The sequence below is a fragment of the Leopardus geoffroyi genome, chromosome C1 (assembly GCF_018350155.1).
Source record: "Leopardus geoffroyi isolate Oge1 chromosome C1, O.geoffroyi_Oge1_pat1.0, whole genome shotgun sequence".
NCBI lineage: Eukaryota > Metazoa > Chordata > Mammalia > Carnivora > Felidae > Leopardus > Leopardus geoffroyi.
The window spans coordinates 25,428,409-25,456,353 of NC_059328.1; the positions used below are offsets into that span (position 1 = coordinate 25,428,409).

A 27,945-nucleotide genomic window follows, 5' to 3' on the forward strand; every position below is an offset into this window, starting at 1 on the left:
TTCCGATTTGTTCCGGTGCCCGGGACCGGGAGCAGATGACACATTTATTGGCTGAGGATATCGGGAAGGCAGCCAACGGAGGCTCGCGCTCGCGCGGTGCCTTCTGGGAGTTGCAGTCTTAGACGCTCCCTTCCCGGGTGGCACCGATCGGACTCCGCGTCCCAGCATTCCCTGCGCGAACCCCGGAGCACTTCCGCCCTGTTGTGAAGTGGGTGTCTCGGTGGGTGAGTCCGGGTGGTGGGGCGGGGGCAGCTGAGACTCAGGCTCTGGGCTGGAAGCTTAGGAGGTGGTGGTGTCCTAGAGGGCCAGGGAAGGTGAGAGGGGAGAAAGCAGCTTTTCTTGGCGGGCGGGGGGTGAGGGTGAGGGGCGGCCAGAGGATGGAGCGTCCGGAGATGGGAAGGGTCATAGAGGGGTCGGGGATGAGGAGGGAGATAGAAGGCCCTGGGAGCGAAGACGGTTCTAGAAAGGTATGTAGGTGAGGAGACAGAGAGAGGTTATGGAGGTAGCAGAGTCCTAGAAGGGTCTGGAAACCACAGAGGGAAGGATAGATGGTTCTTGGGCCCTGGCAAGATGAAGAGAAAAAGGCCGGAGCTTGAAGCCCGACCTTAAAAATGGTGTTCCAGCCTCTACTTGCCCGCCTCGACAGACGTAGCAAATCTGATATCCCCTTACACTTCCTCTAATGGTTGTGACCTCTGGAACCCAGTAGGTGGGACTGGCTATCGTGTTCTGCCCCAAATCAGCACCCGCTTCCCTTCTGCTCGATGGAAGTGAATGGCACCTTCGTCCACTTTAGCGCTCTGGTTCCTCTTGGATTCTTCCACGTCCAGGGATCTTCAGACCTTTCAGTTTCTGTTATGTGTCCTGAATCTGCCCCTTTTCTGGTCAGGGTTTTTGCACAAGGCTTTCATCTTTTCACCTCCCTAGCCTGGAAAAACACATTGTACTCAGCGTCACCTATTTAACCCACAAATCTGATTGTGCCTTCTACTTAAAAACCTTCTTTCTCATCACCTGTAGAATTAAGTCCAAACACCTTAGCCTGATAGTCCAGACTTTTCATAAACTCCCTCTGCAGCCGAATCTTGTGCACCCCATGCTATTTGTTTTTTTCGGTTTCTTGGGGAGGCTGTTTGGTTTTCCACCGTTATGTATGCCCTTCTCTCTGCTTAGAGTACACTTTTTCCCACCGTTCTCTGCCAAGAGAACTATTCTTCGGAGAACCAGCTAACCAACTTGAGTGTTACTTTGTTCAATTTACCTTAAGCTGATTAAGTCACCCCGCCCCCCCAACCCCAGTTCTCACAGACCTCTTTTACCACTTTTGATCATAATTATCTGTGACTTTTCTTTTTTTTTTTTTTTTTTTTTTCGGTCTCTTCCACTAGACTGTAAGCTTATCCAGGACAGGAACAGTTTCTGAGTCACCGCCATTTCTTCATTGCCCAGCCCAGGATAGTAAATACTTGATGTAAATCATGTAAATCGGTAAATATTTAATGAATGTGTGAAAAGTGACCATCCAGGGTGAGCTTTGCTGTACCAGTTTTTTTTAAAATTTTTAAATATTTGTTTATTTTGAAAAAAAATTTTTTTTAACGTTTATTTATTTTTGAGACAGAGAGAGACAGAGCATGAATGGGGGGAGGGACAGAGAGAGAGGGAGACACAGAATCGGAAGCAGGCTCCAGGCTCTGAGCCATCAGCCGAGAGCCCCACGCGGGGCTCGAACTCATGGACCGCGAGATCGTGACCTGGCTGAAGTCGGACGCTTAACGACTGAGCCACCCAGGCGCCCCTTATGTTTGTTTATTTTAAGAGAGGGAGAGAGAGTGAGCGAGCCAGAGCGTGAGCAGGGGAGGGGCAGAGAGAGAAGGAGACATAGAATCTGAAGCAGGCTCCAGGCTCTGAGCTGTTGGCACAGAGCCTGATGTGGGGCTCAAACTGACAAGCTGTGAGATCATGACCTGAGCCGAAGTTGGACGCTCAACTGGCTGAGCCACCCAGGCGCCCCTTTTATGCCAGTCTTAAAGACTGCTTCTTCCAGTGGATTTCTAAGGACATGAGGCTTTAGTCTTTTCCTGCCTGTCAGGGCTGTCTTTGCTGGATGCTGATTCAATACCAATGGGAGTTTAAGCCGGGGATGGCAAATACATAGAATGTGTGGTACCACTTTTTCTTCCTGTGTCTGGTGGTCATAGCTAATAGGTGGCAACACATTGACATGGGATTCAGATATTGACATGGACAATGCTAAGGACTCTGTCCTTAGCACAGTGACTGAAGTTGGTGCTTTACATGAAGCCTATTTACTCTCCCTGTTTTAAACCCTTAAATGTTTAAGCAGTAGCCTGGACCATCAGCCAAATACACTGGCTAGCATTTGGGGGCTCCTAGTTTCTTCTTTGGAAGTCACAGACCAGTCTTGGCCTTTCCCATGGGACTGGGGCAGCTCTCTTACCATCCCACTGTTCAGTGGGTGGGCTTTTAAGTCCACATCCATAGTCAATACCCCAGGAGCCAGGAGGCCCCTTAGCTTCTTCCCTGTATTTGTAAAGGGATCTTGACCCAGTCAATACCTATCCCTCATTGCTTAGGGGAATCAGTACGCTTTCTAGGTCTTCCTAGATGGTGGAAGAGCTCTTTCAGAGTATTTAGCTTGAAAGGTGGTAAAGTGACGACAGCCCATGATGACAGAAGCCTATCATCATCCACTATTTAGTCCTGGTATTTGAAACGATTTTTGAGTTGGTTGCCAGTATTTAAAAAGCCAGAGTTCTAGCTTCTCTTGGAAAAAAGTAGGCGGCCTGGGAACTTGGCCAGTGTTCTCTCTGGTGCTATGTAGTTCGTCACAGCCCCTACTCCACTCATTTAGCGATTTACATTGCCTGGCCCCTGTAGCCATTTAAATTTGTAGCCACTGACTTGAGTCTTCCTGCCCCTTTGCTCTATTCTCATCATACTAATTGGGGAATCTGGGGCAAATGCTGAGTACGGTCAAGCTGTAAGCTGCAGTCTTTTATTTATTTATTTTATTAACATTTTTTTTTTAACATTTATTTATTTTTGAGAGACAGAGAGAGCCAGAGCATGAGTGAGGAAGGGCCAGAGAGAGGAGACACAGAATCCAAAGCTCCAGGCTCTGAGCTTGTCAGCACAGAGCCTGAAGTTGGGCTTGAACCCACGAACTGTGGGATCATGACCTGAGCTGAAGTCAGACGCTCAACCAACTGAGCCATCACAGGTGCTCCTGTAAGCTTCAGTCTTGATTGGCAGCTGCAGAGTCCACATGACCTGTCCAGGGTCACACAGCTAATAATGGCAGGAGTGGAACTGGAACCCTGATTAGCTCCCTCCTGCCTTAATGTTCTTCCCATTCTCCTCCCATCTTCACAGGGGTTTGGGTGATTGGCAGACCTAGAGGAATCTATGTGGTGCAGTTAAGAAAAATGACTGGAAAGAACATATATTGGCTTAGTCCCAACTCTGCTGCTTCCTAGTTGTGTGACCTTAAGTGAGTCCCTTCACAGAAGCTCAATTCCCTATATGTAAATTGAGGATATAGTGGACTCAACTTTATAGGAGAATTCTATTCTAAAGTTAGCACACTGACTTTGGAAAATCTCATTTAGCCCAAAATCACAGTCAGCTTGAAAATCCTTTGGCAAGGAGCCATTTAGAAACCAACATGCTGTCTTTCAATAAGCTAACCAGCGCAGCTGGGTTTTCTTGTTTGAATGTCAGATGAAAGAGTTAGCTTGTGTTTAGGGACGCTGCTGTATGAAGCATTCTCTGTTCATACTCTGGAGAGAGAGGCTTGAGGGAATTCAGACCAACCTGGGGACCGAGAAAATCCTGCTTATTCTGGAATAGACACATAGCGAACAGAACTGGCTGCACCATTTAAATTATGTGCTTTTTTTTTTTTTTTTCCCCTCTTTCTGGTGTTTGCATGCAATTTAATACATGTAAGTTAGAGATCAGTGTAGTGCAACTCCACACTAATGACGCTTGACTTGCTTGCCAGGAGGATTCAGTGAGATTGTGAATGTAGAGCACGTAGCACCAGACCTGGCACCTCATGGGCACTCAGGAGATGGGTACTCTTTGAGATTGTTGATCCTGGTGTGGCCCTGACATTCTTGGTCGTCTTAGGACTGAGGGATGCCCTTGTCCTTTCTTTCTCCTAGCTCTGTGTAAAGTCACCCTGCCATTTGCTGACTGTATTGATCTCCCTCTGTGGATAGGCTGCAATTCCTATCTAAGAGAGTAGCAGGAAAAGCTTTCAGATTTGTATTTGTTTTATATATATATGTATGTATGTATGTATGTATGTATGTATGTATGTCCAAGTTAGTTAACATATAGCATAGTAATGATTTCAGAGATAGAATTCAGTGATTTTTTACTTACATATAACACTCAGTGCTCATCTCAATAAGTGCCCACCTTAATGCCCATCACCCATTTAGCCCATACTCCCCATCCAACACCCCACCAGCAACCCTCAGTTTGTTCTCTGTATTTAAGAGTCTCTTATGGTTTGTCTACCTCTCTGTTTTTATCTTATTTTTGCTTCCCTTCCCCTATGTTCATCTGTTTTGTTTCTTTATTCCACGTACGAGTGAAATCATGATATTTGCCTTTCTCTGACTGACTTATTTCACTTAGCATAATCCACTCTAGTTCTATCCATGTTGTTGCAAATGGTAAGATTTCATTCTTTTTGATCATGGAGTAATATTCCTTTGTATATGTATACTACATCTTCTTTATCCATTCATCAGTCGATGGACATTTGGGCACTTTGGCTATTGTTGGTAGTCCTGCTATAAACATTGGGGTGCATGTGCCCCTTTGAATCAGCATTTTTGTATCCTTTGGATAAATACCTAGTATTGCAATTGTCGGATCATAGGGTAGTTCTGTGTTTAATTTTTTGAGGAACTTCCATACTGTTTTCTAGAGTGGCTGCACCAGTTTACATTCCCACCGGCAATACAAAAGAGTTCCTCTTTCTCCGCATCCTTGCCAACATCTGTTGTTGCCTGAGTTGTTAACGTTAGCCATTCTGACAGGTGTGAGGTGGTATCTCATTGTGGTTTTGATTTGTATTTCCCTGATGATGATTGATGCTGAGCATCTTTTCATGTGTTCTTTAGCCATCTGGATGTCTTCTTTGGAAAAGTGTCTGTTCATGTCTTTTGCCCATTTCTTCACTGGATTATTTGTTTTTTGGGTATTGAGTTTGATAAGTTCTTAATAGATTTTGGATACTAGCCCTTTATCTGATATATCATTTGCAAATGTCAGATTTGTATTTGAAACTAACCCTTGAACTTTCAAGTCTTCCCAGAAGAAAATACCTATTATCTGTGGCTCTTGGCTTTGGGACTGGTGGGACTACTAATTGCCTATTTTGTTGTAGTGTTAGTCTCTCTGTGCAGGAGCACAAACTTCTTTGCTTGCTCATTGACGGTCTCGCTCATTAGAAAGTAACTTTCATGAAGGTACAAACCGTCTTTCCCAGTTACTGTTGGCTGTGTAGATACCAGTACAGTGCAGGTACATAGTGGGACTCTGTAAATGACTGGTGAATTAGCCCTTGTGTGAGAGAGTGACACAAATGCTTTTGGACTAGTGCGTGATTAAGGCTGTGACTAAAAAAGAAATTTCATGAAAAGTTAATTCTTTAGCTTAATATAAATGATGGACTTTCCATAGCCCAATAGGCTTTCGAGATACTGGATTTACCATTTTAATTAAAGGCAACAACACTTCCAATGGCCCTGCTATTTATCAGGCATTATGGATACAGAAATGAGTAAGATAGAGTCCTGGCCCTAATAATACAATTTAATGGTCAGAGGTAAGGACAGGTAACTACAACTGTGTAGGATACCACTTTATAGTAAAGGCATGTGCCAATTGCTTTGGGAATACAGGACTGGAGAAGCGATTCTGGGAAAGCAGGGATGGGGCAGGGCATGACAAAGGCATGTTAAGGAATTCTTAACAGATGAGGTGACATTGATCTGGTAGCTGAGGGACAAGCAGGAAGCTGTCAGATGGTCATGAGTTGTGTTCGTAGTTCCTCCCTGAGTATGTAGAGGTCTTTAGGACAAGTCTTTATTTTTCATCACCCTTGCCTTGTTCCTGGAGAGTCCAGTCAGATGGCCTAAAATCTAAATACCAGCCCCTCTCCACTCTTAATTTGGCTGTGTCATTCCCATTTGGAAGGAGCTGATAGTTTCCTTTGAGTGGGTGCTTTTATGTCATCTAGATTTGTTGGGAATGACACAAAGAGCTCATTTTTCCAGATCACCCAGCACAAGTGTTGTCAGAGTCTTCCTTGTGTCAAAGAAGCAATCCCAGTTGTCCACTCAATAAGTGTTTTCGGAGAGCCTTCTGTGTGTAGCATCATGCTTGTTGTGGGGGTGGAGGAGGGAAGGGGTAAACTATGTTCCTCATCCTCAGTGAGGCCGTAATCTCTCTGGGGCCACACACATACACTCCCCTCTAACACAACATAGAAAGTGGCAAGTGTGACAGAGATAGAAATAGAAAGGAGGAAAGAATTCCTTCTGACATGAGCTAGAAGGTCATTTAAAAATCTAGTGTGTGCAGAAGGGGATTAGTTATAACCCTTGCTTCATGACACATCACCATCACGAGCTGACTGTTGTCTGACTGAGTGGATTGTTTTCTGAGCGCTGCCTCTGTGTGCTGAGCACTGTACTAGTCAGCTTATGATCTAGTGGGTAAGATAATTATAATCGAGCATGATCAGGTTTGTGGTAGAGAAACGTAGGTGGCATGGAAGCTTGTGGCATAGGAAGGATTGAATCTTGTTTCAGGGCACAGGGAGGGCCTCTTGGAAAGAGTACAATTGAAGTTGAGACCTAGCTAGGTGAAGAAAGGGAGGACACTTCCTAAAGGAGATGGTCCACAGCATGTGGGAGGGTTCCAAGGGCAGCAAGCTGTGTGGCTGGAGTGCCCTGACCAGTGGAACATGGTAAAGAGATGAGGTATAGACTTGGGCAAGGTTCACACTTGATTGTGAAGGATGTGGGAGGTCATCCAAGGGTGTTCAACAGGAAGTGACCTGGTCAGATTTCGAGCTAGTCTGGTTGTTGTGTGAAGAACTCTGGGTTGGGGTGAGAGGAGAGAAGGCAGGGACATGAGTTAGGAGGCTGATCCAATGAAAAGCATGGTGACTCTCTGGCCTGAGGTGGCAGCATTGGGGGTCTAGGTGCTTTAGAAGGCCAGGAGGCACAGCTTGGTGATGAATTGGATGTGGGGGATGTTGCAGTAAGGTGATCCCATGGGTAACTTTTTTTTTTTTTAATATTTTTTAAATGTTTATTTATTTTTGAGACAGAGAGACAGACAGAGAGAGAGACAGAGACAGAGAGTATGAGCAGGGGAAGGGCAGAGAGAGAGACACACACACACAGAATCCGAAGCAGGCTCCAGGCTCTGAGCTGTCCGCACAGAGCCTGACATGGGGCTTGAACTCACAGACCATGAAATCATGACCTGAGCCAAAGTCGGATGCTTAACTGACTGAGCCACCCAGGTGCCCCTGGCATGGGTAACTTGATAGAAGGTGGTGCCTTGGCTGGATGGAGAGCTCCAGAAGAGGGACGGGTCTGTAGGAGAAAATGATGAATTCAATTTGGGGCCCACTGAGTTTGAGGTGCCTAATAGACAGTCAAGTGGGAAATGTCCTGTAGATGATTGGATTTGGGGTCTGGAGGCAGGTCCTGGCTGGAGCTTTGGGAGTCATCAGTTTCAAGACGGTGAAAAATGCCAAATGGATGGGTTGGCCAAGAGGGAATGTAGAGTGAGAGGGGTTTTGCAAGGGGAGCACCCTTAAAGGAAAGCTGAAGGTCCGGAGAGAAAGGCCCTGTGGAGGGGGGTGACATTTGGAACCCAACTTGAGGAAGGGTTAGACTGGGCATGTGTAGAGGAAGGAAGGCATGCTGGGGCCAGATTGTGAAGGCCTCGATGCCAGAACATGGCGTTCAGCACATCACAAAGGATTTTGTGCTGTACTGTCCTCCTCCAGCGTGTGCTGGCTGCCAGCTTAGGGGCCAGGTTGTGGTCTGTCTTCCTGCTTGTGCCTATTCCTGTCTGAGCAGCCCTGCTCTGTGCAAAGGCAGTGGAAGGTTCGGGGTCCTCTTACTCACATTGTCTGTTGTCCCTTGTCCCTCTGCCTTCAGAGCCTTGGGGAGCATCACCTCTCCCAGGAATCCCTGGAAGTACACACCTTAAATGCAGGAAGACATTGAACGAGGACGGCCCAGCTGAAGCAAGGTGTCCGGAACAGGCCATGGCCATGGCCCTGGAAGCCCGGGCCCAGGCCTCTCCCCGACCGGAACCTGAAGAACTCCTTATTGTAAAGCTGGAAGGGGACTCATGGAGACCAGAGAGCAAACCTGGGGAGGAGGGCTTCGACCCTGGTCCTGAGGCTTCCCGCCGGCGCTTCAGGCAGTTCCGGTACAGGGATGCAGCCGGACCCCACGAGGCCTTCAGCCAGCTCTGGGCGCTCTGCTGTCACTGGCTGCGGCCAGAGATCCGCCTCAAAGAGCAGATCCTGGAGCTGCTGGTGCTGGAGCAGTTCCTGACTATCCTACCCAGGGAGGTCCAGGCTTGGGTGCAGGCGCGCCACCCTGAGAGTGGTGAGGAGGCGGTGGCCCTGGTGGAGGACTGGCACCGAGAGGTCCAGGCTGCGGGACAGAGGGTGAGGCGGCGGGGCTATGACTAGATTAATCATTGCTAAAACCACAGTAATAGTAATAGTTGTTGTTATCATCGACCAACTGACATATTTATTGAGCACTGCTGTGTAACAGACACTGTCTTCTGTGCTTTCCACCTAATCCTGTTTAATGAGATGGATACCGTTATCCTGATTTTACCAATGAGGAAACTGAGGCAGAGAAAAACAGGTAGTTGGCTCAAGGTCACATGGCATTAGACGGTAGAGCCAGGATGTGAATTCAGGCAGGCTGACACTGAAGCCAGCATTCAGAACCACTGCCTAAACTGCCTTTCAGGACCATATTCACGGTGCAGTTGATTTGTATTGTGTTTCACACGTGACAAAGCCTTTTTACATACGTGATCTCTTTGGGTGCTTAAGGCAGTAAGGTAGGTAGGTAGACAGAAGTAGCATTATCCTCCTCATTGTATAGACTAAACTAAGGCCCAAAAAGTCAGGTGGCTCACAAAGCGCAGTCAGTCCAAACCAGAGCCTAAATCCAGATCCTGAGGTTCCAAATTCATTGTTCTTTCTGTACACGACAGATGCCTCATGTGCAAGCCATGGGAATTAAAATACCTCTGAGGCATGAGGCTCAAATGAGATAGTAACTGACATTTCTTGAGCACTCACTGTGTGTCAGACACCGTTCTAACCTTTCTGTATGTATTGCTCATCTAATCAGCACAGCTGCCCGATGAGGTAGGTACTGTTACGTCACTGGTTTTCCAGTGGGTAAACAGAGACTCAGAGGTAAGTGACATGTGTAGATTCATATAACTTAAGTGGTAGAGCCAAGATAAGGGAAGTGAAAGCATCGTGGATTTAACACTCATAGTTTCAACAATTTGCAAGAGACTGAAGGCCCATGATATCATTTATAGTTTTTCTAGGGCACGACTTTTGAATCCTGCTTTTGGAGCTGGCATATGTAGAGCAAGTACTTGAACTGGCTGCGGGCTGAGCCAGCCACCCAGAACCTCCATCTCAACATACCCCTGTTCCTTCCCCTTGTTACACGGTCAGTAATTTTTGTGATGTTATATTTAATGATATATTGTTGGGGGAAATTATAGATTGAGAAGATCCCTTGCAAATGGCAGGGGTTTTCTGTACATCATAAAAGGTGAAGCTCTGTACAGATGTCAGATTGGGGGAAGAAAGGTTTATCGTCCATGGGTTTGCTTTTTGGATTCTTTTTAACTTTTTAATGTTTATTTATTTTTGAGAGAGAGAGAGAGAGGGAGAATGGATGGGGGAGGGGCAGAAAGAGAGGGAGACCCAGAATCGGAAGCAGGCTCCAGGCTCTAAACTGTCAGCACAGAGCCGGACGTGGGGCTTGAACTCACGAACCGTGAGATCATGACCTGATCTAAAGTCAGATGCTTAATCAACTGAGCCACACACGTACCCCTGCTTTTTGGATTCTTTTACAAACTGATGGAAGACACAGAAAACATATGATTTAAAGTTATAGAACTAAGTACGAGAGAGTGTATCTTATTCTAATATACCACTCCACCCTCCCGTATTATTTCTTTTAAAGAAACCATCTGTCTTCAGTGGCAGTGAAAAAACAAATGAACTTGAGACCCAGAATTGAGTTAATTGAGAATTGATTTAAATCAAGGTCTTAATGACTCTTTATCTGTAAAATGAGAGGGTTGGACTAGACCAAAAGTTCTCAAACTATACCCTTGTGAGCTGAGCAGAGGTTGAATTGCTTCTAAAATTGAAAAAAAAAAAAAAATAAATAAGGTAATGGAATGTGCTCTATTATGCATTATTTTCCTGTGACTTTTATTTTTATTTTTTAACTTTCTACCTGCTCCTGAGTGCTCACAGATGTCAAAACAAATAGATAAGTAGCAAAGGAGCTCCCCTGCCCCCACATATATGCTTGTGATCTTACATTGCAAGGTACCTGACTCAGTTACATTTTTTGCAAGGAAGACTTTTCCAAGTCTTACTAATGGAATGAAGTATGCTAACTCCGTTCCTCAGAGAGAACCGCCTGGAAAAGGCAGCGCTGCTGGGCTAAATGACCTCCAAGATATTTTCCTTAAAGAGACCTCTCAGCTGTGCTCTTGGGTGGGTTTTGGCTTGCTGACTCTGTCGTCACCCTGTTGCAGCAACCCTCTCCCCATTAGGTGCATAGGCATTTTTTTAAAATATATTTTTTAAGTTTATTTGTTTATTTTGAGAGAGAGAGAAAGCATGAGTTGGGAGGGGCAGAGAGAAAATCTTGAGCAGGCTCCACACTGTCAGTGCAGAACCTGATGCAGGGCTCAAACCTATGAACTGTGAGATCATGACCTGAGCCACAGTTGGATGCTTAACCAGCTGAGCCACCCAGGTGCCCCTGCAGAGGCACTTTTTAAAAAAACAGACTTTATTTTTTAGAGCAGTTTTAGGTTAACAGCAAAACTGAGTAGAAAGTGCAGACGTTTCTTCTGTACCTCCAGTCCCCATGCACGCACATTATTCCCCACCAGAGTGGCACGTTGATCATGATCGATGAACTTACCTCGACACATCCTTATCACCCAAAGTCCGTAGTTTACATTAGGTGTCACTCTTGGTGTTGTACATGCTGTGGATTTTGACAAATGTATAACAACATGTATTCACCATTATGGTTCATACAAGATAGTTTCACTGCCCTAAAATCCTTTGTGCTCCGCATATTTATCCTTCCCTTCCCCCAGCCCCTAGCAACCATTGATCTTTTTGCTGTCTTTATACTTTCACCTTTTCCAAAGTGTCATATAGTCGGAATCATACAGTATGTATGTAGCCTTTTCAGAATGACTTCTTTCACTTAGGAGTGTGCATTTAAAGTCCCTCCATATGTCTGCATGGTTTGATATCACATTTCTTTTCAGTGTTGAGTAACATTCCATTGTCTAGATGTACTGCAGTTTATTACCTACTGAAGGATATCTTGGATGCTTCCAAGTTTTGGCAATTATGGGTAGAACTGCTATAAACATCCATGTGCAGGCTTTGTGTGGTGCATAGGCATTTTTGATGAATTCTTTACTCATCCCTACTCCAACCAATATTCTACCAGTTTTTTCCTTCTCCTTGTCACTTGAATCTCCTTCTTTCTGTCTACAGTTGCCATCTACAGGATCAAAACCTTTGCATAGGCGTGGCAGTAGTTAGAGGAGCTAGAGCGGGGAGTGAGGATTGTTGTGGAGTCTAGTCCTGCAGTTGCTCTGTAGATTGTAAGATTGTAACTATAACAAAGAGATTTATTTGTTTTTTTCCTTAAATAACCACAGTAGAATGCGGATAAGCACATGTTTGCTCCCTATGAGCCATACAAGACATTGGTGGATGGCCTCACTTGGAATGGATTTTTATGCTCTGGGCCCATACCTGTATATCTTAAGGATAAATGTCCCTCTCTTTGAGTGAGGATTGGAGTTTTCCCAGCAGCCAAAGGTTTTTTGGAGTTCTGGAAGTTTGGCAAACTCATTAAGTTGCTGAAGGTGGATGTTAATATTTTGAGTCAAAAAATAAGACTCAGAGCAATGTATATAATTGCTACCTTTTGCAAAATAGGGAAGAAGTAAGAGTCTATATTCATAGATGCTTGTGTATAAAGAATCAAAAGGATGCGGAACAGTAGTCACCTGTGGGGAAGGGTAGGGAGAAGGAAAACACTGGGCAGATGGGACAGGGTAGGGATGGGGTATTTTCACTAAATGTACCTTTATATTTTCTGTTTTTGAACCAGGTGAGCATTGAAAATTACCTTTTGAAAAAATTGAAACACGTTTTTTTAAGTTTCTATAATGCAGTGAGGTTGTTACATTGTTGGGGTTTTAGGGCCAGGAAATAACATCTCTTCCATCTCTCAATTTGGAACCAAATGACAGATAAGAAATGAGCTTTATGATTGGTAATGCTGAGTGGGTACTGTCCTCTCTTAATTGGTTATTCCCTTTTATTATATACATGCCCTGTATCTCTGAGTACTCGTTCGCCTGAACTTCTACCTTGAATTTAAGTAGCCACTTCTACTTTCCTTTCGAGTTATAGTGCCTTCTCTTTGCTTCTCCTTCTGTTTGAAGAGTAGATAAGACTTTCTAAAGCAGCACATACTTTTATTGCATTTTAAAATTCCATTTGTAGTTGTTTGTCTCTCCTTTTTCTTATATTTACTTTTGAATTTTCCTTGCCTTTCAGCAGGAATATTTAGAGCAATTATATTCAGTTACTGGTGTATCTGTTTTTATGTTTCCTTTTGTCATTTAATGTATACCTGGTTAACTTTTATCTTTATTTGATAACAAAAATGAATTGACTTTTGATGTTTAGAGATTAGTTTTTAATGTCATGAAAACTTTACATGATTTATCTCTTTATGATTCAAAAATGTTTGGAACAGTAGCAGCCTCATTGAGATGCTTGTATAGCTTCCCTGTGTTGAACAAAACATTAGTCATTTGGTGGTATAAGCGCTGGTCTGTTGACTAATGTCAGTCTCATGGCTTTCCTGTCATACTTTGAGTCATCTTTGGATCTTAAAAAGAGTCTGTTAACCTCTGGACCACAGCTGTACTCCACAGAACATTCCCTGCCCTACCATAATTGGTTTTACTGAACTGACCATTGGGAATTTTGACTGTCTGTGTAGGAATTGGCCTTGTGTGCAGAAGAGACTGGGTCTTTAAAGGCAATGCAGGAATCTCAGCACTGTCCACTGCAGCCAGTGAATCACTGGCCTGAGGGACAGTCCCAGAAGCAGTGGGTGAAGAACTCATGCCCTGACCTTCCCGAGCATCTAGACACCAAGATAGTGCCACACCCCTTGAAAGAAAGTGGTGAGTACCAAGAATCAGGGAATGTCCGGGAGGAGAGGTGAGGGGTAGAGGGGGTAAGGAAGGGTGCACAGGGAGTAGGGATGTGCTGAATTCAAGACGGGGTGGATTGGTGTCTGGTGGATACACTGGGAAGTAAGGCAGGTAAGCGCTGTGCAAGGAGAGGAAGCGCCCAGCGCTGTTGGCGCCCCACTGAGTCATGCAGCCAGTTCAGGCCAGGGCCGGGGTCACGTGGTGATCATAGGAGTGTGAGGTGGCATCTTACACACGGCCCATCTCTCGAGGCAGCTTAGGAGCCAGACGCTCTAGGATGGAAGTAAAAGGGGACATCTGCCCGGATACCAGGACAGTCCCAGCTTGATGCAAGCATGGCATCTGGAAAGCTGGACCTGGGAGGGGTGGTTTCTTGGGAACCAGAGCTTGGGTTTAGGAGACTTCTTCTTCTCCTCAGCTGTCCTCACTCCCCGAGTCCCTACTCTCCCAAAGATGGGGAGTGTTGGAGATTGGGAGGTGACTGCTGAGTCCCAGGTAAGCTGCTGTTTGTCCCTTCCTTCCTGTCCTTACTCCTCCTGTGCCCTTGCGCCTGTGCCCCTCTCCTCACTCTGTGGCCTGCCCTCAGCAGAAGGACATATGTCCTGGGGTGTTAGCCTCTGCCCTTGGTCCCCAGTCTGCTGGCCTCTCCACGGTCATGCTGCTCCTTATGACACTGGCCTCACACATGGTATCCCTGCGTCCGTTATCTTTCCCGGGGCCTGGTCGCGTTGCCAGGCCATTTCCAACTGAGGTCCTTGTCTTGTACATCTCACAGGAAGCCCTGGGCCCCAGCAAACACGCTGAGAAGGAGTTCTGCGAGGACCCCCCAGGAGACAGCTGTGGGAACGGCGTGTCCCTGGGTAAGGAAACCGTGCCCTCTCAAGAAGATGTTGTCGGGTTTCTGGTATACTCAGTTCCCAGAGGCTGTTTCATCACTCCCTTAAGACTTGGGGCTCTGCGAAGTCTGGAGCTTCAGACACAGGAAGAACACATGCACTCTGTGGCCACAGCACTGGTGGCAGGGGTGGAGCATGGGGCGTGGGGTCTGCCTGGATAGAGACTGGCGGCTGGCTTCCGAGGGCCTGCCCTCTGGTTTCCTCATTTCCTCAGTACACTTAGCACGCTCCTGGGGCTGTCTCAGAAATCCAGTCTTGGCAGCATCAAACAGGGTCCATCTCTCAGGGGCAGTCCCCAGTGAGCTGAGCCCATGAGACTGATGTACTAAACCACAGTGAGAAGTAAATGTCACGGGGCTCAAAAACCCACATGGCCAGCACCGACTCCTGTTTTCGTAAGTGCGTCTCCACGGGAGCCAAACAAACACGAACCGTTTCCCTGCGGAGCTTGGGTCAGAATGATGGGTTAGACATGAGAGAGGGATAAAGTGGAAGAGACAGTGATAGGCCCGCCTCCTGTTGGTGACAGGAGACATGGGAAGCTTGTGGGCGCCTTGCCTGACAGCATAACTCCTTTTTTACATAAACCATGATATCTTGGGAAGATAGTGTTCAGCAGAACAAACTTTGGGAAGTGTTGAACTGGGTAATCCTTAAGTTTCTTTTAGCTCTCAACTCTTTTTCATCTAGTTTTCCTCGAATATTTATTTATTACAAATTTTTTAAATGTTTATTTATTTTTGAAAGAGAGAGAGAGAGAGACAGAGCACAAGCAGGGGAGGGACAGAGAGAGAGGGAGACACAGAATCTGAAGCAGGCTCTGGGCTGTGAGCTGTCAGCATGGAGCCTGATGTGGGGCTCGAACTCACAAATCGTGAGGTCATGACCTGAGCCGAAGTCAGATGCTTAACTGACTGAGCCACCCAGGCACCTGACCTTGAATATTTATTTTAATGAAAGGCTTCCTGTTTTTTTTTTTTAATATGAAATTTATTGTCAAATTGGTTTCCATACAACACCCAGTGCCCATCCCCTCCTCAATACCCATCACCCACTTTCTCCTCCCTCCCGCCCCCCATCAACCTTCAGTTTATTTTCAGTTTTTAAAAAAAAAATTTTTTTAATGTTTATTTTTTTTTGAGAGAGACAGAGACAGAGCTTGAGCGGGGGAGGGGCAGAGAGAGAGGGAGACACAGAATCTGAAGCAGGCTCCAGGCTCTGAGCTGTCAGCATAGAGCCCGTCACGGGGCTCGAACCCATGGACCGTGAGATCATGACCTGAGCCAAAGTCGGACGCCCAACTGACTGAGCCACCCAGGTGCCCCAGTTTATTTTCAGTTTTTAAGAGTCTCTTATAGTTTGGCTCCCTCCCTCTCTTTTATTTTTTTTCTTTCCCCTCCCCCATAGTCTTCTGTTAAGTTTCTCAGGATCCACATAAGAGTGAAAACATATGGTATCTGTCTTTCTCTGTATGCCTTATTTCACTTAGCATAACACCCTCCAGTTCCATCCATGTTGCTACAAATGGCCAAATTTCATTCTTTCTCATTGCCAAGTAGTATTCCATTGTGTATATAAACCACACTTTCTTTACCCATTCATCAGTTGATGGACATTTAGGCTCTTTCCATAGTTTAGCCATTGCTGAAAGTGCTGCTGTAAACATTGGGGTATAAGTGCCCCTAAGCATTAGCACTCCTATATCCCTTGGGTAAATTCCTAATAGTGCTATTGCTGGGTCATAGGGTACCTCTACACTGTTTTTTTGAGGAACCTCTACACTGTTTTCCAGAGCGGCTGCATCAGTTTGCATTCCCACCAACAGTGTAAGAGGTTTCCCGTTTCTCCACATCCTCTCCAGCATCTATAGTCTCCTGATTCGTTTATTTTAGCCACTCTGACTGGCATGAGGTGATATCTCAGTGGGTTTTGATTTGTATTTCCCTGATGAGGAGTGACGTTGAGCATCTTTTCATGTGCCTGTTGGCCATCTGGATGTCTTCTTTTTTTTTTTTTTTTTTTATTTTATTTTATTTATTTTTTTTTTTTAATTTTTTTTTTTCAACGTTTATTTATTTTTGGGACAGAGAGAGACAGAGCATGAACGGGGGAGGGGCAGAGAGAGAGGGAGACACAGAATCGGAAACAGGCTCCAGGCTCCGAGCCATCAGCCCAGAGCCTGACGCGGGGCTCGAACTCACGGACCGCGAGATCGTGACCTGGCTGAAGTCGGACGCTTAACCGACTGCGCCACCCAGGCGCCCCTGGATGTCTTCTTTAGAGAAGTGTCTATTCATGTTTTCTGCCCATTTCTTCACTGGGTTATTTGTTTTTCGGGTGTGGAGTTTGGTGAGTTCTTTATAGATTTTGGGTACTAGCCCTTTGTCTGATATGTCATTTGCAAATATCTTTTCCTATTCTGTCGGTTGCCTTTTAGTTTTGTTGATTGTTTCCTTTGCAGTGCAGAAGCTTTTTATCTTCACGAGGTCCCAATAGTTCATTTTTGCTTTTAATTCCCTTGCCTTTGGAGATGTGTCAAGTAAGAAATTGCTGTGGCTGAGGTCAGAAAGGTTTTTCCCTGCTTTCTCCTCTAGGGTTTTGATGCTTTCTTGTCTCACATTCAGGTCCTTTATTTTTGTGAATGGTGTAAGAAAGTGGTCTAGTTTCATTCTTCTGCATGTTGCTGTCCAGTTCTCCCAACACCATTTGTTAAAGAGACTTTTTTCCATTGGATATTCTTTCCTGCTTTGTCAGAGATGAGTTGGCCATACTTTTGTGGGTCCAGTTCTGGAGTCTCTGTTCTATTCCATTGGTCTATGTGTCTGTTTTTGTGCCAATACCATGCTGTCTTGATGATTAGCTTTGTAGTAGAGGCTAAAGTCTGGGATTGTGATAAGGCTTCCTGTTTTGTTAGGGCTGGGAGCTGTTGGGACAGCAGTCCTTTCTTTAGACATTGCAAAGTGTTTTAAAAAATAAGAAAATATATTTTCTCATGTTTTTGGACATTGAGAGGAGGACATGCTCCAATCACAGTAAAAGTGGTTCCGCATTGTCACGGCAGACCCTAGGGTCTTTTTCTCTCCTCTGCCGTCCTCAGTGTCAGCTTTGCACTAAAGTTATCATGTGTCATAATCAAAAGATACATGCCAATGGCAGTTGGGCTCACAAGTTTCCTAGTGAGAGAGACTCTCTCTGTCTCTCTCCCTGTCTCTTACACACACACACACACTGAATGAGTGAGAGAGAGGGAAACCTTTCCTCCAGCCATTAAATTCATTCTGCTTGGGCTAGTTTAGGCCACGTGCCCATCTGTGGACCAGTAACACTCACTCTTTGTGTGATATGTTTCGTAGCAACAACAAAGAAAGCAAATGAACAGAGCAAACTGGTCAATTAATGTTGGGAATTGGTATGGGAATGTCTGAATAGCTGCGTGCAGGGCAGTGCTCCGTTCCAGGGGCAGTTTGGACGAGCACTCTGCTTAGTGTGTCATTTGTACTTAATCTTTTCTTTTCTTTCTTTCTGTTAGGGGCTCCAGTTTCCAAACCAGGTATCAACTGCCAGCGAGAGCAAGGGCCAGGATTTTGGCGTCCGAGCTTTATCAATTCTGGAAAGAGGAACACTGCAGATTACACCTTGGATAATGAGCAAACAAAACCAGCCCAGGCATCGGCCTGGAGAGAGTCCAGGGCCTGGGAGGAACAACACCAATGGGACACGGAGGATATGAAGGTGTCAGGTGTGCACTGGGGCTATGAGGAGACCAAGACTTTTCTGGCAATTTTGAGTGAGTCTCCTTTCTCTGAAAAGCTCCGGACTTGTCACCAGAACCGCCAGGTTTACCGGGCCATTGCAGAGCGGCTGAGGGCAAGGGGCTTCTTGCGGACACTGGAGCAGTGTCGCTACAGAGTCAAAAACCTCCTGCGGAACTACCGGAAAGCCAAGAGCAGCCACCCACCAGGGACCTGCCCCTTCTATGAGGAGCTGGAGGCCCTGGTGAGGGCGCGGACGGCCATCAGAGCCACCGATGGCCCAGGAGAGGCTGTGGTGCTCCCCAGGCTGGGGGACAGTGATGCAGAGATGGATGAACAGGAGGAAGGGGGCTGGGAGCCTGAAGAGACAGCAGAAGATTGTAATGGTGATGACCTGGCCACTGATGAGTCTGTCCAGGAGCCCAGGATTCCAGGGGGCCCAGCTCTGTTCCAGAGTCGTATTGGTAAGAACAAGGGGGTTTAGTGGATCCTGACTCCAACTCTCCTACCAGCCAAACCTCTGCTCCCTGAGTTCAGGGCACAGACTGGATCGCAAGTCTAGATTGATGCCACTGGTGTTAAGTTCCTTAGATTGTCCTCAAACTCCTACTCTTTCCTTCTATGATCAATTTCCTAGAATGAGCTTTCTTAGTTATAGAAGCAAACTTTTAAAAACTTAAGGGACCTTAAAGAGCTAATTCAGTATTAGTTGACCCTTGAACAATGCAGGGCTAGAGTACTGATCTCTGCTCGTTTGATCGATGCACATTCAACTTTTGACTCCCGACAAACTTGACCGTTGGTAGCAAACTATGGACCAGAAGCCTTACTGATAATATAAATAACATGTATTTACATGTTATATGTATTATATGTATATTCTTACAATAAAGCAAGCTAGAGAAAAGGTGTTGTTAATATCATAAGAAAATACATTTACACTACTGTATTATATATTTTAAAAAATCCGTTCTATAAGTGAATCTGTGCAGTTCAAACCCATCAACTATATTTGCCAAAGTGTGTCACTAGGAGTATGGATGGTCATAGTTGTTACACGAGTGTTCCTTTTTTTTTAAGTTTTTAATGTTTATTTTTTTGAGAGGGACAGAGACAGTGTGACTGGGGTAGGGGCAGAGAGAGTGAGAGAGAGAGAATCCCAAGCAGGCTCCACGCCACCAGCACAGAGCCTAATGTGGGGCTCAAACCCACGAAACCATGAGATTATGACCTGAGCCAAAACCAAGTGTCGGACGCCTAACCAACCGAGCCACCCAGGTGCTCCACACGAGTGTACTTTTAAGTTTAATGTGCATGACAACATCAACTTGTGATTTTACGGTAAATTTAGGTAAGGAAAGATACTGAGTGAAGTTTTTAATATATAACAGAAATCACAACAGTATATAGTTGAACAAGTGATGTTTGAGAAACACCCAGTCATTGTAAAAGTGGAAAAACACTGAAGCCCAAGAGATGGAATGTCTTATGTAAAGTTACACAGTGAGGTAGGGGCAGAGTCAGGATCAGAGCCCAGAGTTCCTGCCTCCATCTTTATGCAGTTTTCCTCTCCACGATGCTGCCTCCCCAGGCTGCATCATTTACCTGCCGAGGAACTGAGAACAGAACACTTCCTGTTCATTCCTCCAAAAAGAGGAAAGGGCATCCTTAGTTGGATGCTCTTGTAACATTATTTGAGTTACATTTCTGTCTAGGGACTCTCAGTTCCCTTGTTTGTTCAGAAGAAAGTTCATAAAATAAAACTAGAGGATATGTATTGAATGGATATAGAGAAAGTCTCTTAGATCCCAATTCCAGGCCTTTCCCCACACCAGTCAACTGAAGCCAGAAGTGGGGTCACCTGGTATAATATGGCCACCTGTATCTTTTTCAACTAAGGCTCAAGAGTTAATGGAAAGTCTTAGAATTGGGTGGGGGTGGGAGGCTCTGGCGCACCCCTCAGAAGCAAGGGAATATTCTTTGCTGGTGCCCCAGGTGCCTGGGAAATTTCTCCGTTGCCTGTGTTCTAGGCATGTATTGGAACGGGGGCCCCTGATCCCTGATGACCTGGGCTAGTCTCATTATGCCTCACAGTTCTGAACTCTTCACTCCTGACAGCAGGTGTGCACTGGGGCTACGAGGAGACCAAGGCCTTCCTGACCATTCTCAGTGAGTCCCCATTCTCTGAAAAGCTTCGCACGTGCCACCAGAACAGCCAGGTTTACCGGGCCATTGCAGAGCGGCTGTGTGCACAGGGCTTCCTGCGGACACTGGAGCAATGTCGGTACAGATTCAAAAACCTCCTTCGAAGCTACCGGAAAGCCAAGAGCAGCCACCCACCAGGGACCTGCCCCTTCTATGAGGAGCTGGACTCACTGATGAGGGCACGGACTGCGGTCAGAGCCATGGGAACCCTCAGGGAGGCAGCGAGTCTCTCTAGGTCTGGGCAGAGCAGTACTGAGGCTGACGACCAGGAGGCCTGGGATGAGATGGCAGATGAAGTTGGCCTCAAATCTCCCACCGTGTGTCCAGACACCCCAGACACTGGTAAGCCTGGAGTAATTCGATGTCCACCAAATCCACAGGCATCAGAGATTAAGGGGGCCGGATCATTATCATTTGCCTCTGAACTACAAGAGAGGGTGGAATTGACCAGGAAAAGCATTTGTGATTTGCTTAGTGTAATTGCCCAAATGAGAGAAGTAGTCAGGTCTTGATTTTACTGGAATTTTTTGGTAAATTATAGAGTTTATTCAATTTCACATGATAAGAGGCTATATGGAATGTACTAGGAGAGGGAGGTGTTCCTTATTGAGTAGAGGGATGGGGAAGTTGGCCAGAGAGACTGACTAGCTGATTGTGTGTGTGGCCTGGGCCTCATGGCTCCCTTGCCAGGGTCACCATGTTCCAGGCTCTGTTCTCTGCTTTGCAGGTCACACATTTATATATGCACCGGAACTTGAGCAGTTTCACGTTAGTCACATCATAAGATGTGAGATAGAAAATATAAGATACATGGGGCGCCTGGGGGCTCTGTTGGTTAAGTGTCCGACTTCAGCTCAGGTCATGATCTCGCAGTCTGTGAGTTTGAGCCCCACATCGGGCTCTGTGCTGACAGCTCAGAGCCTGGAGCCTGCTTCAGATTCTGTGTCTCTCTCTCTCTCTGCCCCTCTCCCTGCTCACACAGTCTCTTTCTCTCAAAAATAAACATAAAAAAAAAAAAAAAAAAGAAAATATAGGATATCATTGTAGCTAAATTTGTAAGGCACAAGATAAGATATATAAGTAGATATTAACTAATGAACGAAGAAAACTGCATTTCTGTGTATTTCAGGTTTTGAGATGAGGCATAAGGACGAAGACCAGATTTCAGAGCAAGATATTTTTGAGGATTTGCCTGGAGCCTTATCAAAATGTACTGGAGAGGATGTTTGCCACCCTCATGACTGGGGGCAAGACAGTGAAAATGAAGGTGGAGGTGAAGGGCAGTGGGGAAATCCCCCCCAGGAGCAGTGGGAAGAATGTTCTTCTGAAGAGGACTTAGAAAAACTTATCGACCACCAAGGCCTGTACCTGGAAGAGAAGCCCTACAAGTGTGACACGTGTGTGAAAAGCTTCAGTCGGAGCTCGCACTTCATTGCCCACCAGCGGATCCACACAGGCGAGAAGCCTTACAAATGCCCTGAATGTGGGAAAGGCTTTAGTGATCGCTCCAACCTCAATACCCATCAGAGAATCCACACAGGAGAGAAGCCCTACAGGTGCCTTGAGTGTGGGAAAAGCTTTAGCGATCACTCCAATCTTGTCACCCACCAGAGAATCCACACAGGGGAAAAGCCCTATAAATGTGGGCAATGTTGGAAAAGCTTCAACCAGAGCTCCAACCTCCTGAAACATCAGAGAATCCACGTGGGAGGCAATCCTGATCATTGCTGCGAGGCAGGGGAAACCTTTGGCCAAAGCCCATCCTTCAGTGCTCCCTGGAGGAACTCTACAGAAGAGACATCTCTTGAACAACCTCAGAGTGCCAGCAAGAACTTGAATTCTGGCCCACACGGCACCAGCTCAGGGGAAAAGCTGTATCCGTGTCCTGAATGTGGAAGAACCTTCTCTAAGAGCTCTGCCCTCATTAGTCACCAAAGGATCCATACGGGAGAGAAGCCGTATGAATGTGCTGAATGTGGGAAGAACTTCAGTAAGAGCTCCACGCTGGCTAACCACCAGCGAACCCACACGGGGGAGAAGCCATACACGTGTGTGGACTGTGGGAAGGGCTTCAGTGAGCGCTCCAAGCTCATCACGCACCAGAGAGTGCACACGGGAGAGAAACCCTACAAATGCCTTGAGTGTGGCAAGTTCTTTCGTGACCGTTCCAACCTCATTACTCATCAGCGGATTCACACGGGAGAGAAGCCTTACAAGTGCAGAGAGTGTGGGAAATGTTTTAACCAGAGCTCCAGTCTCATTATTCACCAGAGAATCCACACTGGGGAGAAGCCCTACAAGTGCACAGAGTGTGGCAAAGACTTCAACAATAGCTCCCACTTCAGTGCCCACCGGAGAACCCACGCAGGAGGAAAAGCATCGTAGGAGGCCCCCCGCCCCCCGTCACGGCAAAGAGATAAACGCATATTGAAATCTCCCCAGAGCGTAAGATGTGTGCTAGGAGCTTTCCGAATTCTTAAGCTTGGTGTATACCCAGCCAAGTTATCTTGGCCTAATCCAGGTTATTTGGAAGTGAATTACAGATGCTAAGGGTCTGGATTTGAAGGCACTTTTCTTAAGTGTAATTTGTTTTTCTCCTGTAAAAAAACCCTGTGCAACCCTCAGGCCCTCCTTATATTTGCTGTCACGTGAAGACTTGATCAGTGTTTGAGCCAAACTGGTCATGTAGGGGTTTAGAGGTACATCAGGGGTCCTGAGCAGTGAGTCCAAACCTCGCTGTGCCTTCACACTGTCCACAGGTACACGTGTTCTGTTGGCACACATCAGCAAATTCTCACGTGGCGGATTTCGGTTGGGGTGTATCCGTACAGGAGAGCTTTAAGACTGGCGAGAGAGGGCATAATTGGGAATCAGTGGCTTAAAGCAGACCGCCATGACCTCAGCAAAGAGGAGGAACCTCAGTGATGTCCTTGATAAATTATTAACAATAGCAAAAGTAGCTGGTATTTATCGAGCATTTACTCTGGCAGGCTCCGTGCTAAGCACTTTGTGCACATCATCTCATCTCCTCACAGCGGTGCCGGGAGATAGGTACTAATAGTGTCCCCATTTCCCAGAGGAGAGAACCGAGGCTTGGGAAAGCCAAGTAACTTGCCTGGTGGCGCATCTGAAAATGGCAGAGGCAGGCTTTAACCAGATCTGTCTCTGAAGCCTAAGGTGTTCCTGACCATTCTCCTGAATCCCCTTCTGCATTAGGGCAGGTAACTCAGGTGTAAGGATCCCAAAGCACTTTGTGGACCACATTTCCTACTAAAATTCCTTTATGAATTCTCCTTTTAGCAAATAGGGAAACTGAGAATCCCTAAAGAGCAGAGGGCCTGGGATGGTCTGAACCGGCAGTGCTTTGAGCAAGGCTGAGCTATTATTGAAGCACTTGCTGTGGATTTCTATCTTTGCAACAATATGGGTGAGAGATACAGGGGGTTGAGACAGGGAAGACCTGTAACCACAGTGATGTTTCTCCCCATGAGATACTGCTTTGGGGAAGGAAATGGGGTTTAAGAATTTCCCTTTCCTCAGGGAGTCAGTCCTGCTCAAGTTAGACTTGGCTGAACTGAACGTGAAGCCTTACAGGAACTTGGGCCTCTAGTTTTGCCTCCCCGGGCCTTTCCCTGTTGGCGGAAGCTGTGTTTCTGATGGCCATGCCATGGCTGATCGGGGGGAGGTGGGAGGAGTTGGTGTGCTCCCACTGAGAGGGCACTGAATGCTGTCCTGCAGCCCAGCTGCGTGGCACAATTTCATCCTGCGAGAAGGAGCGTGAGGCAGTCGGGTCCTCACATGCTGAAGAATGCAGCGGTCAGGACCTATGGGTGCCCTGGGTTTTCCCTGCTTTATCCTGTTCCTGCACCCCCTGTCGGGGATAGCTCCCTGCCTCCAGGCTGCAAAAAGGAGTTTGTGTTTAGTCACTTTGTGGAGAAGGGTAACCCCCTTTGGGGACGGGGGTGCAGAGCTTTGAAGTACTGAGTGGGTGCGGGTGTGGTGCGAAGCCACAGGCTGCTGTCTGAACTTCCGTCCTGGGGCTGCTGCGGATGACATTGGCTTCCCAGTGTGTACGTGCCTGGGACTTCCAGATCTGTCTCCTGCCCTGGGCTCTCCTCTTAGGAGCCCGGTCTCCTCCCTGCCAGTCCAACCTGAGTGACTCCGGGGCCTCTCCAGCCACCTGTGCCCCCCCCCCCCCACTGTGACCCCCTGCAGCCATCTTCAGCCTGGGCCCATCCATTCGGCATGCACGTTACGTACACACCGGCCCACAAAGCAGCCTCCTTCACACAACGCCGGTGAGGCACACACAGTCAGACTCCTACAGACTCAGGGCCCCAGACACGCTCTCCCTCCTAAGGGCATTTTCCAGTGGGCCGTGGTTCCCCAGCACTGCGGGCAGTCTTCCCAGTGGAGCCTACGGTCAGAATGAATGTGGTGAAGCATCCCCTTCTCTCAGTCGTGATGCCACCTCTCCTTCCAATGCTCCTTAGTGTCCTCTCTGAGCAGCAGACACCAGTGTTGAGCCCCTGCCCAGGCTGCGACTGGAGGCTCGTGCTACATGTAGCGCGAGGTCAGGGAAGGCCTGGCAGGAGGGGTTCAAGTTGTGCCGGAGTCCAGGGGGGCAGCCGCTGCTTCCCACGGCTCCTGGCTGCTGTCTCTCCCGACGTCACCATTACCACTACCGTGTCTTTAGCGCCATCTTTTCCGTCACTCTGACTAGAGGCAAATCTGGAACTATCTCCACCTCCCTCTACTTCCCCACCCCACGCTGGTGACCTCACTGCCCTCTGGTGCACTTCCCCCCCGGTCCGTGTCAGAACCTTGGGAGGAGCCTGCGTCCGGTGACCCTGCCCTGTGCTGCCCGGAGGAAGAGGCCCCTCTTCTCAGTGTGGCTCAGGCTCCCCGCTTCTCAAGGCCGAGAGCTGCTTTGTTCTTTTTTTTTTTTTTTTTTTTTTTTTCAACGTTTATTTATTTTTGGGACAGAGAGAGACAGAGCATGAACGGGGGAGGGGCAGAGAGAGAGGGAGACACAGAATCGGAAACAGGCTCCAGGCTCTGAGCCATCAGCCCAGAGCCCGACGCGGGGCTCGAACTCACAGACCGCGAGATCGTGACCTGGCTGAAGTCGGACGCTTAACCGACTGCGCCACCCAGGCGCCCCTAGAGAGCTGCTTTGTTCTAAGAGCCACTTAGCTGAGTCAAGAGCGTCAGAACGGGCAAGGGCAGGATCCAGCTGAACAATTTTACCTACACACAGTGAACAGGTAGAATAAGGGTCCACACAGACATCACGTTTCTAATGAGGGTGCGGTGAGGGATTCCCTTGATATGGGAACCATTGTGATCCTGTCTGCTATTACGTAATACTTTCTGAAGTCACATTTATTTTCCACATTTTCATTGTTGGAAAAGACTCCATAACTGCGGTGCCTAGAGGGCGAGGAAGGGAGAAAAAGGAAACACAATGTGCCTCTAAGGCTCGTTCTGGATCAGCCTTACAGATTCATGTGAGCCCAAGCAGGAGAGGAGCCTCGGGCAGCAGCGACCGAGCCACTGGCACTGGAATCTCTTGGGAGTCACCGGGGCTCAGGGAGCCCTACTGTGGTGCCAAGTGACAAATATAACACCTGGGGGAAAGGACTCCCCTTCTTTCTTCAATGTAGAACATGGCCTGGCCTCAGTTTTTGGGCGTCCACAGACCACAGAGAAGCTTCTGCAAAGTTAGAGGCAATGGAGATGAGCATGAGGGTCAAGGGCATGTCCTGGTGATGGTGAGGAGCTGCTTTGAGACCCTCACTCCAACTTCACCGGGAAGGGGGGTGGGCAGGGCAGGAGAATACCCCTATAGACAGCAGCCAACAAGGAAAAGCTTGTTCACGATCATAAATGCAGCCCCTGACCCAACCCCACTCCTGAAGTTTCCCAGAAACAGAGGAGGTGAGGCAAGCCGGGCTGGAGGTCATGCTAAGCCCTTCCAGCACATCCTGGGCATTTTCCCCAGGGACTTTCCTTGAGCAACTAATTTCTTATGAAAACTAGACATTGGTGATTGATCTTAGTGACTGTGAAATGAAAATGGGATAAATTTTGGCCACCAGGAGGCTCAGAGGTTCAAGATCCAGTTCCAAAAACCGTGCAGGCTCTTTTGGTTAGCAATTTGTGCATCGATCCCTGACTTCATTTTGTCTGGCTTTGTTTTCACTTCCTTATCTTTTACTATTTTCTGGTTTTTTTGGTGGTGTTATGTACATCTCAAAGCTGGTCAAATCCTATTTTGGGATGCAGTGGCCTGATTAATTAATAAATTATTCTGATTAAACAAAGAAAAAATAAGACTGTTTTGGATTCTTCTGGCATTTTCCTTGTTGCACTCAAAGCATGGAGGAAAGGGGGTGTAAATCAGGGATACACATTGAGGCTGTGGGGGAGGATTGGGGCGCATGATCTCATACCCTTTGTGCTGGATTGGTATCTTCCTTTCACTGTTCTCCGTGGTTCTTCATACATGAGTGGATGTACGAGCTCATGAGGCATTGCCTTTTGTCCATAACAGGTGGCTCCTCGGTCTGCTGGCCATCTCCACATGTCTACTTTGATATTTCCCCTGGGGTCTCTGTGCTAGGAAATCTGAGGTATCTGGGACCCAAATGATGCAAAGATTATGGATGAAAAGAAAGGAAGGTTTGCCAAAGGGGCCGAATTTTACCTGACTCTTCTGATTTGCAACCCCCCCCCCCCCCCCCCCAGTTCAGGAACAGAGCTGACACACTTTGTACTTGAGGAGGGCCCAGGTGGAGGGTCTCTATGGGGGTTCTTTCCCCTCCTTTCTTCACCTACCCCTTCTGGTAATGTCCAGAAGACGTTGTGGCTGAAGACACTTAAGTTTCCTAATCAAATTTCAGTCTTTATTTTTGTGAAGTGGGTTATAGGCAACTCTTTGCCTTTTAAATTCTGCTGTCCTTGAATTCTGGTTGTGAACTGGTAGAGGGTGGGGAGAGAGTGATATTTCAGATTTGGACTTGGCCTTGATCAGAATCCACTGGAAATTGTTTCTTCCTGTAGGAGTCAGAATCTCCAATGTAGATTATAGTAGTGGTTGGGATGGGCTAATGGTCTGCACATCTGGGGACAAAGATGAGATCTGGGAGAAAATTAGTCATTGTCACCCTGGAAGAGAAGTTCCAGGTTGTGTTGACATGTTTTCATGTAACCTCTTTCTAGCAGTTACTCTGAGAATGACCAGATCCACAGGGCTTGCCTTCCTGGAAGACAGGACAGAGGGCACAGGCAACTCATTGCCATGTTCTTGCCATTAGCATAGGAGGTCAGTTACAAATGTCAGGGGCCATGAAAGTTGACCAGCCAACCCAGGCAGGAACAAGAACTTTTATCAATCTAGATAGCTAGAGCTGGCTATGACTAATACGACCGAGAAAGCAATACTAGGAAAAAACCCA

General features: G+C 46.9%; 1 protein-coding gene across 8 annotated transcripts; it reads left to right on the forward strand.

Moving 5' to 3' along the window:
• The first annotated feature begins 115 nt into the window (after positions 1-115).
• Positions 116-23,109, forward strand: ZSCAN20 (zinc finger and SCAN domain containing 20). 8 transcript variants are annotated; one of them, XM_045476596.1, is made up of 8 exons: positions 116-224; positions 8,226-8,746; positions 13,416-13,602; positions 14,051-14,127; positions 14,408-14,492; positions 18,058-18,744; positions 20,399-20,827; positions 21,615-23,109. In XM_045476596.1, the coding sequence occupies exons 2-8, from the start codon at positions 8,336-8,338 to the stop codon at positions 22,868-22,870; spliced, it is 3,132 nt and encodes a 1,043-aa protein (XP_045332552.1). In that variant the 5' UTR covers positions 116-224; positions 8,226-8,335; the 3' UTR covers positions 22,871-23,109. The 8 variants fall into 8 exon arrangements, with proteins under 8 accessions (XP_045332552.1, XP_045332558.1, XP_045332553.1 ...); XM_045476602.1 differs by having other exon boundaries at positions 20,402-20,827; XM_045476597.1 differs by having other exon boundaries at positions 133-220.
• The last annotated feature ends 4,836 nt before the right edge of the window (positions 23,110-27,945 follow it).

Bases quoted from the DNA above. Each gene is read 5' to 3' on its own strand.
- ZSCAN20 (XM_045476596.1), top strand. From the start codon at position 8,336: ATGGCCATGGCCCTGGAAGCCCGGGCCCAGGCCTCTCCCCGACCGGAA. The intron at 14,128-14,407 runs GTAAGCTGCTGT...TACATCTCACAG, and splicing joins AGGTGACTGCTGAGTCCCAG to GAAGCCCTGGGCCCCAGCAA. The intron at 14,493-18,057 runs GTAAGGAAACCG...TCTTTCTGTTAG, and splicing joins TGGGAACGGCGTGTCCCTGG to GGGCTCCAGTTTCCAAACCA.